We start from the raw sequence: 15,230 nt of genomic DNA, 5'->3' as shown, positions 1-15,230 counted from the left end.
ATTTATTTAATTGCTATTATATTATAAACTATTCTAGTTTTATTCTAATTCTAATTCATATTATTCTAATAAATTTATTAATTGAAGTCAATTAAGATGAAAAGAAGATAAGGTAATCAAGTCCCTCGTGAACACACAATTCTCCCACCACTATATTATAATAGATGCATATTAAAAATTACGTCGGTATAAAGATTTCGTGCAGCAATATATATAATATATAGAAATTTGGTCGGTATAAAAAATTCGGGCAACAAAATTATATACATTATTTACGCAGGCTAACATATTGTACTATTTAATCAGGTGAAAATAAAATTAAAATGAAAATATAATTCGTTGTTCTGTATAATGGTTTCGCGATTAAGTAAAATAATATATACCACTCATCTCAGATAAAATAATATATAATATTTATCTTAACCAAACTAATGTAATATTTAATCGAGTTAAAATAAAATTAAAAATAATTAATTCATAAAAAACACTGTTCTAATCTAGTACTTAATTAACTTAATTAAAATTGATTCTCGTTTAAAATGAAGACAATTAAGGAAATTCAAACACTTGCTCCCTCATGTTTAAGGACTTGAAACCTGAATCCTAATTTGAGTTGCAAGAACATAACATAAGAACATATATAATTCAATACATAATTCAGAAACTATATATATGCTTATATTGATTGTCTAGTGTTCGGAATCTCTAAACTGCTGCTTGTAATCTCATTCTCAAACCTCTCGGATAAGAAGAAACTTCTGTATCCTCCTACGGTTTGCAAAACCTTAACTTGGCAGCTAAAAATCGCTTTTACTGGCCTGTGATCAGACAACATTGACTCACTTCTTGTATACAGATGTTGCTTTAGTCCTTCACCATACCAGAGTATCCTATCACACCTGAAATGCATAAATATTTACTATAAAATCACTTCATCTCTGGGTATATATATTATGTTGTCATAGTATATTGCAACAAGTACCATGCAGGAGCGCGTTTCTTTTCGCCTTTTTTTCCAGGATCAGTGCCATAATATGATTCGGAATTGGGATAATATTTGTAAGTCGGAGCGAAGTTGATTGCCCCTTCATGCCACCCTTCAAGTGCTTGATCATCCATCAGTTCTTTCTTTAGCTTAATTTTTCAATTAAATTTGATACCAATCAAGTTTAGAATGATGATCCATCTTTTATAAAATTAAGATCACTGCAGCTGTGATCGTGATTTATGTTAATTATTGGTAATTACTAATTAGCTACCTGATCATTCACCATCAACAAATCCCATTCATTTTCACCTACTAAAGATCTTGTCTCGGCGTCTGAAAGCGAGATTCTGTAGTTCAAGTCTCCAAGCAATATTACTCGCCTGCAATATTAAATTTCACTAAGCACCCAATTGTAAACTGATCAATTTTATAACTCAAGATATTTTCAAAGTGCTAATATAGTTATGTTTCAATCTTAGCCGTTTGCTCCCACTAGGACATGAACTAAAACAGAAATTAACAACTCAATCAGATTAGTTTAATTAATAAGACTACTAACTTTTTAACGTAAGACATATCTGACCTCAGACACAAAAATATTGCATCCTTTTCAGTTGGGTGGGTACAGTTCTAATAATCAACAACCCTACGCATGAATCATGTTGATTTTAATAACTTAACCAATCAGATGTTATATATCTCTGTTTATGATCATTAGACTTCAAATCAATAAAGACAGCCTCTGTAAATCAAAGCAATAATTTGGGACCAGTTAGAATAAACTCCTATTGATGTTTACTTAAGTCTTACTTTTATGTTAACCAGTATTTAATATCAGCAGATTTTACAAAATGATATCAATTAAAAGACAAATCTAGAAAGGGAGATTCATTTTTGGCCGGTGACAAAGATATGGTAACATACGCATGGTCTATGATTTTTCCAGGCATCCTGGGAGTAGGGCCTCTAGGAAAGCTTGTTCTTGAAAATATATCGGTCACGTTAGAGTTCCTTAGTTTTTCGTCTCCTACTCTGCCTCCTGAAGCTAGATGGCTGCAAACAAAGCAGAAGCTTGTTTCATGTAGCCGAAATCTTATAGAAACTGATCCCTGCATATTAGATTGTCGAGAAGCTTTATTATTATGGCATCCATATCAATTATGTAGCATGAAACATTCTGATAATTGAAGAATCGTCTTTCGTGTTTCATGGAAGCATGCAGAGTAAAAATATGTAATTTACCTTATTTCCTAAACAGCCCATGATGCCACAGCCTACACATGACACGTTTGGGTTTCGAACATAAGGATGAAGATCACCTCGAACCCAAATTGATATAAATATGCCAACCATTTGCTTACTTATAAGGCACCGGAACTCTTGCAACTGCAAGCTACTTGACTTTGCAGCTGCACGGTTGCCGCCGGTCTTTCTGTTTAGTGTTTTCTTAATTAAGCAATTCCACTTCTTGCATACTTTTTTATTATCCAGACCCAAGACATTTGCAGTTCTCAGAGGAACAACTTCTTGAAACCTAATAAAAAAATTAATCAACATGCATGCAAGTAGACCGATTGCATCATTAGATTCTCTTAAACTGTAACCCCCCCCCCCCCCCGCGCGCACACACATATCTTAAAAGAATAAGATAAATTAATATACCTACCCAAGAACATAGATGTCGCAAGGAGTGTTGCATGTATCTAGCAAATCCTCCATATCCAGATCATCAGCCGGTGCTACACCGCCCACATTCCATGTACTTACGAATATCCTTGTTGAAGATTAAAGATAATTTATGTTATTAGAAAACTCTGAGTAGACTATGATTGAGTCACACACACAGAGCCTTCTGAATACATAATCAATGAATAAATAATAATATGATGCTTGTTTTTCTACTTATAATACGATTCTTACTTGCGTGTCTCCTTTTTTTCAGTGAAGACACTAGTTTCGGATTCTTTGGATTCTAGATCTAAGTAAGGATGCTCAAGGGAAGAATCCTCCAAGCTCATGCTTGGAAAATCTGCAACAAAGTTATTGCTACTCAACCTGAGGATTCTACTAGCTACCAATCTAGACCACATGACCTTTATTATGTAAACCAAAGCAACATATTAGTTTACATACAAGTAAAATATTCATAATTAAGCAAAAATTATCGACATTCACTTGATGAAATCATGAAAATAATAAGAGAGACTCACTTCTTGTTTCGCGGTATTCACGCACACATATGGATCTCTGCGTCTTTGGCGATCAGGTACGAGGAGAGGGGTTTGCCGGACAATGCTGAAGAAATGTATATATAGAAAAATGAAATTATGGCATTGGAGAGGCCATGCGAAGAGAGGGACTTGTGCAAGTTGGAAGGAGTGATGGAGAAGATAATGGTTTATAAAGAAACCAAAATAGAACAAGAGAACAATGCTTGGAAGCTGATTGGATGAAACAATAATCCTAATTATTAATTGCTAATAATGTTCATCTAATTTGAGGTAAGGACATAATTATTAATTATATTACTGCGTTCACAAGATCAATTCAAGGCTATGGGTTGCTTAATTTGAGAAAACATATCTATATGAATTTTTTAACAGAATGCAACTAGTTGCCTATGTCCGCTATTGAAATTCAGATGCATTAGTCATTACTAAGAATTATGAGCTGTACGCAGGTACCAAAAGCGTCATATATATGTGCATATCTGTCGAGAGACTATTGGTACTAGAACATATATAGCATATTAGAAGTATAAATATTATTAAGTTTGTTTAGTTAAGCTTTGCCATTTATGTGCACTTTTGCGGTATCATCTACAAAGTCTGATTTGTTAGTTAAATGTTTAATTAGGCATGCATGTAACAAACAAACTTTGTGCTTCTATCTGTATATTTAAAACATAAGAAGACTAAGTATACGTTCACAAGTTGTAATTATAGTAGTTTATATTCTCTTTTGTGCTGAGTGTATATTTAATATTATAGTTTCTGATGACTGTAGTAAACTAGAGTGGTTAACAAAATTATAGTTTTAATTTGATCAACCAGATAAGATGGAGCAACTGTATGTGAAGCTTGGTTCTGGTTTATATTCTCTTTTGTACTTGTGCTGAGTATTTTATTCATTATAGATTTTTATGACTGTAGTCTGAGTATTTGATCAACTAAGCAAGATGGAGTAACTGTAGGTGAAGCTTGGTTCTTCTTGTCCTGCAAACAAACCTCAACTCCAAAACAGATGTTATCGGCTTTCGGACAGCTTTGCACGGAACACAAATCAAAAAATTTCATGTCTAATTGTTACTGAAGTTTACTTCATGTACCAAGAGTATGTGGTACTTGACACCATAACTGTTGAATTTGTAACAGGTCTTTTTTATTAATTTCAGTGAACTAAATTTTGGGGTATAAAAATACAATGGAGTTCATTAAAAATTGTTCTTTACTAAATGAACTGAGCTTAAAAATCAAAATCTATATTATACTAAATTATAATAACCTTAACCTCCCTTTTGATTATCCACTCTTACAATTGTCAAATATTCTTAATCAAATGATCAGAACATTTATATCAAAATATTAAATTAATAGAATACTCAAACTCTGAGGTTAGAATCTATTCAACAACATGAGAACTTCAAATTTATCCAATAATAAATTTTATTCAAATATTATATAATTGTCATTTCAGAATTTAATTATTTATATTAAATTTTCTTTAAATTATTTATAATATAATTGTAAATACATAAATATTAATGGGCCTAGTATGTTTAACATGTAATCAGACTTCCTCGATCCGAAATTGTTCGTCTCGGAATCGAGGCTTTGAGTTCTCCTCGAGCTTATCATTTTTAAAACTGATAATTAATGTACTTATTTTAGTTTTCAAATATATTGTTATGTTTATCAATCTAAGATTAAAAATAAAAAGAAAATAATTATAGTGGACAATGAAATTGAAGTGTATGTTGATAAATAAACTCCAATTTTTCCTAACTAAACTCCAATTACAATTTTTGTCATAATTACTCATTCTTTATATATATTACATCTTACATACTCTGGATAATGATGTAATTACATGTTTTGAAAATAAGAATTTAATTTTAAATAGTAAACTGCGAAGCTTATTTACCAATTTCCTATAATTATATGTTTATAAATTTATATTTATGGTATAAAAGAAAAAAAACAAGTGCATAATTTTCATGTGAATCATGTATTTTAAAATGTGATTTGTGATTTGGGTGTGATGCTGTGAGTTGAGTGATGTATTTTAAAAGTTGAAATTGGTTGAGCAAAAAATATTGCTAACTAAAAATTAACATCTCAACCCAGCTTGAGTTTGATTTGAGTTCGAGTCCATTTGAATTCTTCGTGACCAAACTCATATTTGGTTCATTTATTAATAAGGTGATATTGAATATTATTTTCCGATCTGCTAAAATGCTCGACCGGCTGAGTTCGTGTTCTTTATATAAAAAAAACAAATCAAACTTGCCTTGGCTCTATACGCTTAGGGCTCCAGGAAAACAAGCATGCAAAATTACCTATAAATTTCTACATATACAACATAAAGTTTTCGTTAACTGATCAGCTCCCGGGCTGCAGATACCAAGAAAAATATGCACGCAAAGTTAATCCAAAGGAGCCATGAAGAAAGATATTTTAATACTTCAATCCCCTCACTCGAAATCCGTTAATGGTTGAACAGGGGTTCACGAAAAAATCAACCACTCAGAAAATTCAAAATCTAACATAAAAGCCTTTTAGCATCTCCCGATAATCCCAAATCACCCCGGGGCCTTTTCCTTACGGGGCCCGAACTCGAACTCCTTTTAGACGGCGACGACGGCGGCGTGCGGTGTATCTGTAGGGTGGAAACCTACAAAACAGAACTGGAGGGGGGTGGCGTCCCCGCGGCACCTTCGGCATGAAAATGAGAAGGGTTTTTAAGGAGAAGAAGGGCAAAGTGGAGACTATGCGAATATATTTATGGGGTGTATGTGTGTGCATGTAAGAATAGGTGAGAGAGAGTATGTGAGATTGTAACATGTAACCTTCCTTCTGTTCTACCTTTTATAGGCCTCCTACTAGGGTTTAGGGGTTTGTCTCTTTTAATCTGGACCGTAGGTTGGCCTTTTGGACTGTAGGGCATCTGGACGCCTGGGATGCGTCAGAGTACTGTCAGATCCGGACCGTAGGAGCGTTCTGGATCCCGGGTACCCGGACGGTGGTGATGTTTCCACGTGTACTGGTCTCCTCAAGGTCAAAGCTGAATGCGTCAGAGTACTATCTGATTCGGACCGTAGGAACGTTCTGGATCCCGGGTACCTGGACGGTGGTGATGTTGCCACGTGTCCTAGGCTCCTCAAGGTCAATGCTGAGTACTCCCTGGGCTCTTGTGCTTGGGCCCTGGGCCTTTGTTATTGGGCCTGTATTATTATAGGCTATCATTTGCCCCCCACTCCCTTATGCGGGTTTACCCGGATGGGGGAGTAGAGTACTTATCATTGTGCCGCGTCGCCTCAGAAAACGTTTTCAAGGGTTTGATTGATTTGCTGCCCCTTAACCCTGGGGTGAAATGGGGATGAGACTCCGGGGTTGACTTGGCTAGTCGCTTGACTTGAGTTTAAGGTAGGATTCATTGAAGTATTTAGAAAAGTTTTTTGGGGGTTTTTTTATTTGTTGCCCCCTGACCCCGGGGTCAAATGGGGATGAGACTCCGGGGTTGACTTGGTTAGTCGTTGATTTCGAATTTGAATTTTGTGCGTGGTTTGGTGGAAAAGTATACCCCTGACATTTGATTTGACCGGACTCTGAAAAGTTGATACTGCGAATCCGCGGTGTCAGACGACTGTCGGGATTCCAGCCGGGGTCAAAGATACGAATGTTTTATACATATCTTTTGAGTGTGCAAGCATTTTAACTCCCCCCCTTTTTTCTCCTTAAAAGACGTGCCTTTTCATCATTACCTTGACAGTCGTGGTAATAACTGTTGTGCAGTTAATTTCTGCGAGCGAATAGGGGGTGCCACGTGGGTGAGGCGTGCAGTTATTTTTTACCCCACAAAACCGTTCATCTTTCTTTTGTCCCTCTTCCTCCTATAAATACCTCCCTTCTTTCTTTCTTTTTTCTTCTACGTAAACACTTGCAAACAGAGAGCGAAGAGAGATTTTTCAGAGATTTTTGGAGCATTTCTTGTTGAAGCCTTCATTTTATCTCCTGCTATTTGTAAGTACATTCTTCTTGCTTTCTTCCACTTTTATGCCATGCATGCCACTGGTTTTGCTCGAGCGTCGCTTCGTTATTGTGCAGTTTTTTGTTCGAGTAGTGTGAATGCTTTGTTGCTTTGAAACTAAAATCGTGTAGTTTAATTGATTTTGCATAGCTTTTTCAGTGGTTTTGTGTTTGATTTGTGCAAATAATATGGATTTTGGTATTTTTGTATGCGAATAAGTGGGTTTTCAGTAGTGTAAAAAGTTGAAGGGCCCGGGGTGTGGTCTTGATATATGTTTTTGGTTTTATGTGTATGTATATGTTGTAGATCTTGTTTTTGGGGTAAGATACGTACACGATTTGTTTCTAAACTTTTTCTGTTTTTTGTTTTGCTTTTGTTGTTGTTGGGTTCGGGTTTGGCATTGACTCCGGGGTGCGTTTATATAGATACACGTAGTTTATGGCGGGTACCCATTTTAAACGTACTGCTACCCTTAGGAGTCGATATCCCGAAAGGCCTAGAGGTTTAGGCGAGCTCAACTCCTTCTACCCTTCATCTTCTTCTTCCAGTAGCTCTACAGAGATGCCTCCCCGGGTTGACCCACCCCAACAAGTCTTAGCCCAGACCCTAGTGTTAGGTCCCGGGGGTACCATATCGAATCCGGATGGGTCTTGGGAGGACGTAGATGAATATTTCATCCAGTGCCGAGTGAACCCTAAGCCCTTGGGCTTTTATTATAGATATTTATCAGAGGCATATGGGGGTCCGGATGGGCTTGGTAGTAGGGAGCCTTATGACGAAGACGACATGAACAGGAAGTTTTTTACCGCCCCGGGGACCAGGTATGAGTGTGGGACGATTCATAAAGAGGTTCAGGAGAAATACACGGACGCTGAGGTAGATGGCGCCCTTAGACTGGCCTTTAACCTTGATGATACATACCAGTGGAGATGGCCCGAGGAGCATGAGAGGGTGTATCATAGACCGGAGGGGGGATGGGTCGGGATTCCCTTAGAGCACCTTCGGGGCATGCGCCTCGGATTACATCAATTCACCAAATCCTTATGCCGAGATGTTTACGGGATTCCTTTCACCCAGCTAGCTCCGAATTCGGTTAAATGGATAAGTTGGTTTTTAGCTTGCTGTCATGCCAAAAATTACCTCCCCACCTTCAAACTTTTCCACCACATTTTCAGAATTAACAGATCCACCGCTCGGCCGATTTATGAGTTCATGTTTAGGATAGAGGACTGTGGGTATCCTTCTGATAAGATGGTTCTCCCGGTTAGCATGTTGACGTCGCTTAAGGGATGGCACCGGGAGTTCATTTTTGTCCGGGGTGGGGATTTGGAGTTCATGCCGCTCCATAAACTTGAAATTAAAACAGATAGGTTTCCGGTCCAGCGGCTCGGGCAAGCAGCTCTCGCGATGGTTTATGCCTTCTGTGGGGCACTTGGGACGCAGTGGACCCGGGACTATTTTACTAGCAATGAAAACATGCATGCTGCCGGATGTAAGTCTTTTGCCTTAGTGTTATTTTGTTGCTTTAGCTTTTATTGATTGCTTGTATCCGGGACTGATATTTTGTTGTCTCCTTTTCAGGTATTCCGAAGTTAATTCCTTATCCCCCGAATATGTCTGCCCAACTTAAGGATCTCTTAGCCAAGCTGCGAAGGATTGGAGGGATGACGAGCTTAGACTCCGGGAAGAAGAAGGTTGGTGAGGGTGATGATGCAGCCCGGAAAGGTGGCGCTGTCTCGTCCGGGGAGGACAACGATCGTGATCAACGAGCCCCGAGTCGAGGACGTGCAGCAAGGGAATGTGATAAGGGTCCCGGCACCCCGGAAGAGGAAGAGTGCTCCCACGGGTTCCGGGGACAAAGGTGATGATGTATCTGAGGGCCCAGTTTCGAAGAAGGCTGCTGTTGACCTGGCCCCGGATACTCCGGAAACTTTGAAAGCCCTGCTTGCTAGTTTCACCCCGGAGACTCGCCGGAGGGAGCTGTTTGAGAACTATGCTAGCACGGCGGAGAGGAAGAAGTACAGGAAGGAGCCTCTCGATGACTTCCTGGTCGGGCTTCAGGGGGATATTACTGTTGTAAGCCTTTTTTTACTTGCCTTCTTCTTGTGTTCTTGTATTCGTGTTATCTAATCGTGATTTATAATATTTTCAGGCTAACTCCCGGGTTGCTGGACTGGTTTGCATAACCCGGAGCCTTCAGGCGAAGGCTGATGCTGCCGAGGTCTACAAGACTGAATCCGAGCGGCTGTCCCGGGAGATACAGGAGTTGAAGGAGGCAAGTGCAAGGGAGGCTGCTGCTCATAAGAAGCTTTTGGATTAGATCCGGGAGAGGCAGGATCGGGCTGAGGCTTCTGTCCGGGAGATGAGGGCTGAAAATCAAAAGCTGAAGGATGATCTTGCCGCCCGGCCCACTCCCGAGGAGGTTCTGGCAGGGTTCCGGGGCACTCCTGTATACTTCGAAGAACTAAACGACAAAGCCCTGGAGAAGATCCAGATCTGCTGGAATGTCGCTTCCAAGTACCTTGTTGAAGAGCCTCAGGGTACAATCGATGTCTTCTTGGAGAAGTACATTGAGGAGGAGACTCGGCTAGAGCAGGAAAAAGAAGCCATCCAGGCAAGGGAGTCTGGTGCCAGAACCTCTAGCAATGTTCCTCCCTTCCCCGGATCGCCACTTGCTGAGCAGCCTCCCGTACCAGAGGGTGACCCGGAGCAGCCTCCTTCTCCTCCTTCCGATCCTGCAGTCGAAGCTTGAAGACTCTGCCATTTTTTGGCATGTAATTTCTATTTTCTTATTTTTAGTTTAAGCCATTCCGAACTGAGCCTTTTGGCTTTTTTAACTTGTTTGTAATCTGAATGATTTCGATTTACCCCCCGGGGTGTGTTTCCCCGGGGTAGTTTAATATGATTGTGCTTTTCTTTCTTTTCTTTCTTATTGACTCGTATATGTTAGCAAATTCTTGGAGTACACATGGGCTGTGTTTTTGCGGACCCCGGGGTGGGGTAAAAATATTTAACTTGTAGAAATTTTACAAGTACTCTTGGGTTGAGTTTTTACAGGACACCGGGTAGGGGTAAATTTCCATTTGATAGAAATTTTCAAAGTACACATGGGCTGTGTTTTTGCGGACCCCGGGGTGGGGTAAAATTTCTAATTTATATTAATTGATAATAATTTTAAGTGCACATGGGTTGTGCCTTTATATGACCCCGTGATGGGGTAGAATTTCTAATTAATAGAAATTTTCTAAGTACACCTGGGGTGTCTTGATGTAGACCCATAGATGAGGTAAAATTTTTAACTTATAAAAATTTTCTGAATACTCATAGGTTGAGTTTTTATAGGACCCCGGGTAGGGGTAAAATAGAAATTTTTTAAGTACACATGGGCTGTGTTGATGTAGACCCCTGGATGGGGTAAAATTTTTAACTTATAAAAATTTTCTGAATACTCATAGGCTGAGTTTTTATAGGACCCCGGGTAGGGGTAAGATAGAAATTTTTTAAGTACACATGGGCTGTGTTTATTTAAATTTGATGGAAAATAAAGAAGCATCATAATGAAATTGATTCAAACTATGGAACGCTTAAAGTAGAGTTTTTCATTCATGTTGAAAGCAAAAATTACATTCTGGGGTGAATGGGAATAGCGCTTATATCAAAATATCATAGTATAAATATAGAGGTGTTCCCAGAGTGTGCACCTTTTCCTTACTGGTAGAATTTCCTTAGTCGGGTTCCGTGCCAGGTGTTGGGGACCTCGGTTCCGCTGAGGTAGTTCAGCTTGTAAGTTCCCGGACGGATCACTTCCTTGACTATATAAGGGCCTTCCCAGTTCGGCTGCAGTTTCCCCTGATTAGTAGGGTCCGAGGCTTCAGTGTCCCGGAGCACTAGATCTCCCACCACATATTCTCTTATCCTGACCCTCTTTGCAAAGTAAAGCTTTGTTTTTTCCTTGTAGCTTTCCATTTTTTCTACGGCCCGGTCTCTTACTTCATCCAGGAGTTCGAGGTTGGTTCTGAGGCCTTCTATATTGGAGACCTCGTCAAAGTTGGTCACTCTATGTGAGGGGGATCCGGTTTCTACCGGTAACCGGGCCTCTGTACCGTAGGCAAGCTTGAATGGAGTCTCCCCGGTTCCCGTCCGGGAGGTAGTTCTGTATGACCATAAAACCTTTGGGAGTTCTTCCGGCTAGTTCTTTTTAGAGTCTTCCAGTCTCTTTTCCAGGCCTCGGAGTATGGTTCTGTTTGTGACCTCAACCTGTCTATTCCCTTGTGGATGGGCAACAGATGCTTTTTTGTGCCTTATCCCGAGCTCTTTGAGATAGGCTTCAAAATTCGAACCCACGAACTGGGGCCCGTTATCCGAGATTAAAACCATCGAGATCCCGAACCTCATTACAATCATGTCCACAAACTTGATGCAGTCTTGCTGGTTAATGGTTCTCATAGCCTTGGCCTCCGCCCACTTAATCATATAATCTATTGCTACCAGAACATAACGAAGATCCCCTTTTGCCCGAGGGAAAGGGCCCATGATGTCAATTCCCCGGACAGCAAATGGGATCGAGGAGAAAACGGACCCGGGGAGGCTTGAACCTTATTTCGGTACGTTGCTGAACTTCTAGCACTTGCTGCATTTCTTGACATAGGCGACTGAATCAGCGTGGATTGTTGGCCAATAATAGCCTTGTCTGATGACCTTGTAGGCTAGAGCTTTAGCGTCTAGGTGATCCCCGCAAATCCCCTCATGCACCTCCCGGAGACAGTAATTCGCTTCATCCGGATCAACGCACTTTAAAGTTGGTGCAGAGAAAGTTCTCCGGTATAGCTGATTGTCTTCTAAAAAGAAGCGTGCAGCCTTATACTTGAGGTACCGGGCTTTGTTCTGATCTTCCGGAAGGGTGTCGTCCTTGAGATAGGCTATGTAAGGAGTCATCCAGTTCTCCGGGCTACTAACACATAATACCTCGGGCCGATCGGTACTGGGAGCTCTGAGCTCCTCGAAGTAAACCGAGCTGTTTAAATCTGAAGTATTCTGGACGAGCTTGGACAGTTCGTCTGCTTTCGCATTTTCCTCTCCGTTTATCTGCAAGATGGTTGAGTCCGGGATGGTTTCCAGGATTGCTCTAACCATTTCCTGATACCGGGCCAATTTGGGATCTTTTGCGACATATTCACCATTGGTTTGCCTTACCACAATCTGAAAATCACTATAAATTGTTAAATTCATTACTCCAAGGGATTTGGCTAACCTGAGTCCGGAGAGTAGAGCTTCATATTCAACCTGGTTGTTTGTTGCTTTGAAGGCGAAGGTTATGGCCTGCTGGATTGTGAATCCGCCCGGGCTGGAGAGGATCAGGCCGGCTCTGGACCTTTCGGCTGTAGTCGAGCCATCAACATGTAATGTCCAAGAATCCCGGTTGTTAGACTCTTTCTCTCCTTCGGATCGGGGTCTTTGAGATAGGTTTCAAAATCCGAACCCACGAACTGTGGCTCGTTGTCCGAGATTAAAACCATCGGGATCCCAAACCTCATTACAATCATGTCCACAAACTTGATGCAGTCTTGCTGGTTAATGGTTCTCATAGCCTTGGCCTCCGCCCACTTAGTCATATAATCTATTGCTACCAGAACATAACGAAGATCCCCTTTTGGCCGAGGGAAAGGGCCCATGATGTCAATTACCCAGACAGCAAATGGGATCGGGGAGAGAACGGACCCGGGGAGGCTTGAACCTTGTTTTGGTACGTTGCTGAACTTCTGGCACTTGCTGCATTTCTTGACATAGGCGACTGAATCAGCATGGATTGTTGGCCAATAATAGCCTTGTCTGATGACCTTGTAGACTAGAGCTTTAGCGGCTAGGTGATCCCCGCAGATCCCCTCGTGCACCTCCCGGAGACAGTAATCCGCTTCATCCGGATCAACGCACTTTAAAGTTGGTGCAGAGAAAGTTCTCCGGTATAGCTGATTGTCTTCTAAAAAGAAGCGTGCAGCCTTATACTTGAGGTACCGGGCTTTGTTCTGATCTTCCGGAAGGGTGCCGTCCTTGAGATAGGCTATGTAAGGAGTCATCCAGTTCTCTGGGCTACTAACACATAATACCTCGGGCCGATCGGTGCTGGGAGCTCCGAGCTCCTCAAAGTAAACCGAGCTGTTTAAATCTGAAGTATTCTGGACGAGCTTGGACAGTTCATCTGCTTTCGCATTTTCCTCTCTGTTTATCTGCAAGATGGTTGAGTCCGGGATGGTTTCCAGGATTGCTCTAACCATTTCCTGATACCGGGCCAATTTGGGATCTTTTGCGACATATTCACCATTGGTTTGCCTTACCACAATCTGAGAATCACTATAAATTGTTAAATTCCTTACTCCAAGGGATTTGGCTAACCTGAGTCCGGAGAGTAGAGCTTCATATTCAGCCTGGTTGTTTGTTGCTTTGAAGGCGAAGGCTATGGCCTGCTGGATTGTGAATCTGCCCGGGCTGGAGAGGATCAGGCCGGCTCCGGACCTTTCGGCTGTAGCCGAGCCATCAACATGTAATGTCCAAGAATCTCGGTTGTTAGACTCTTTTTCTCCTTCGAATCGGGGTTTAGGCGTCTCTGGGGCTTTCGGAAAGGTGCATTCCTTGACGAATTCGGCCAACGCCTGGGCTTTTATGGTTGTCCTCGGGATTAATTTGATATTGAACTGGCTCAACTCGATTTCCCAATTGACTAACCTCCCAGAGGCGTCTGGCTTGTGGATGATTTTATGAAATGGTTGATTAGTGATTACCCTGATTTCCCGGCCTTGGAAGTATTGCCTTAGTTTCCTGCTCGAGTGCACAAGAGCCAGTGCGAATTTTTCCAAGTTTGGGTACCGGGTTTCAGCGTCTTTCAGGACTTGGCTTACATAGTATACCGGGGTCTGCGTCCCATTTTCCTCCCGAATGAGTGCGGAAGATACCGCTCTTTCCCCGGCTGCAATGTAGAGATAAAGGGGTTCCCCGGGCTTTGCTTTTGACAAAATAGGCAGGTTCATCAGATGTCGCTTGACTTCCTCAAACGTTGTTTGGCAATCCGGGGTCCAGTCGATCAGCTTTTTGTTCTGGGCTCCTCTTAACAGCTCGAAGAAAGACAGGCATTTCTCTGCCAACTTTGGGATAAATCTCCGAAGTGCTGCTAGGCATCCTGCAAGCTTTTGAATGTCCTTTTGAGTCCGGGGGACTGTCATTTCCATTATCGCTTTGATCTTCTCCGGGTTGGCTTCTATTCCTCTCTCATTGACCAGAAAACCAAGAAACTTCCCGGAGGGAACCCCGAATGCGCATTTCTCTGGGTTCAGCTTCATGTTGTACTTCCTTAAGTTATCGAAACACTCCCTGAGCAACTGGTTGTGCTCTGGGATTGTGACCAACTTAGAGATTATATCATCAACATAAGATTTCATGTTCCTGCCCAGCTGATCTTTGAAGATGGTATTCATCATTTTTTGGTATGTTACCCGGCGTTGATTAACCCAAACGGCATCATAACAAAAGCGTAGACATCCCGGTGCGTGATGAATGCCGTCTTCGCGATGTCTGCCGGATTCATCTTGACATGGTTGTATCCTGAGAAGGCGTCCATGAAACTTAGCATTACGTGGCCTAAGGTCGCGTCTATCAGCTGGTCAATGTTGGGCAGGGGGTAAGAGTCTTTAGGATACGCCGAATTGAGGCTTGTATAATCCACGCACATTCGCCATTTTCCATTGGGTTTCTTGACCAGCACAACGTTTGCCAACCAATCCGGATACTTAATTTAATGATTATGTCTGCTTCTAACAACTTTTCGACCTCTTGGTCGATTGCATGTTGCCTTTCCGGGGCAAAGTTCCTTCGTTTTTGCTTGATCGGTTTTTGCTTTGGATCTACGTCCAGGCGGTGCAAGGCTACGGATTCATCAATTCCCGGCATATCTTCCGGGGCCCAAGCGAACACGTCAGCGTATTCCTTTAGTAGATCGATGAGC

General features: G+C 41.3%; 3 protein-coding genes across 3 annotated transcripts; all 3 read right to left on the bottom strand.

Moving 5' to 3' along the window:
- Window positions 1–676: 676 nt before the first annotated feature.
- On the bottom strand, window positions 677–3,408 carry LOC141661612 (type IV inositol polyphosphate 5-phosphatase 9-like). Its single transcript, XM_074468616.1, has 8 exons — window positions 3,199–3,408; window positions 2,909–3,081; window positions 2,655–2,762; window positions 2,231–2,522; window positions 1,913–2,097; window positions 1,260–1,368; window positions 983–1,134; window positions 677–899 (listed from the first exon to the last, which is right to left on the bottom strand). The coding sequence occupies exons 2-8, from the start codon at window positions 3,076–3,078 to the stop codon at window positions 677–679; spliced, it is 1,239 nt and encodes a 412-aa protein (XP_074324717.1). The 5' UTR covers window positions 3,079–3,081; window positions 3,199–3,408.
- An 8,449-nt stretch (window positions 3,409–11,857) lies between these two features.
- LOC141660722 (uncharacterized) lies at window positions 11,858–12,466 on the bottom strand. The gene has a single exon (XM_074467712.1). It carries the CDS (start codon window positions 12,464–12,466, stop codon window positions 11,858–11,860), a length of 609 nt encoding a protein of 202 aa, XP_074323813.1.
- Window positions 12,467–12,591: 125 nt separating this feature from the next.
- On the bottom strand, window positions 12,592–14,706 carry LOC141660721 (uncharacterized). The gene has a single exon (XM_074467711.1). The coding sequence runs from the start codon at window positions 14,704–14,706 to the stop codon at window positions 12,592–12,594; it is 2,115 nt and encodes a 704-aa protein (XP_074323812.1).
- Between the last annotated feature and the right edge of the window lie 524 nt (window positions 14,707–15,230).

The sequence above is a fragment of the Apium graveolens genome, chromosome 5 (assembly GCF_009905375.1).
Source record: "Apium graveolens cultivar Ventura chromosome 5, ASM990537v1, whole genome shotgun sequence".
Taxonomy (NCBI): Eukaryota; Viridiplantae; Streptophyta; class Magnoliopsida; order Apiales; family Apiaceae; genus Apium; species Apium graveolens.
The sequence above is the reverse complement of the archived record's forward strand: the minus strand, read 5'-3'. Positions and strand labels throughout refer to the sequence as shown.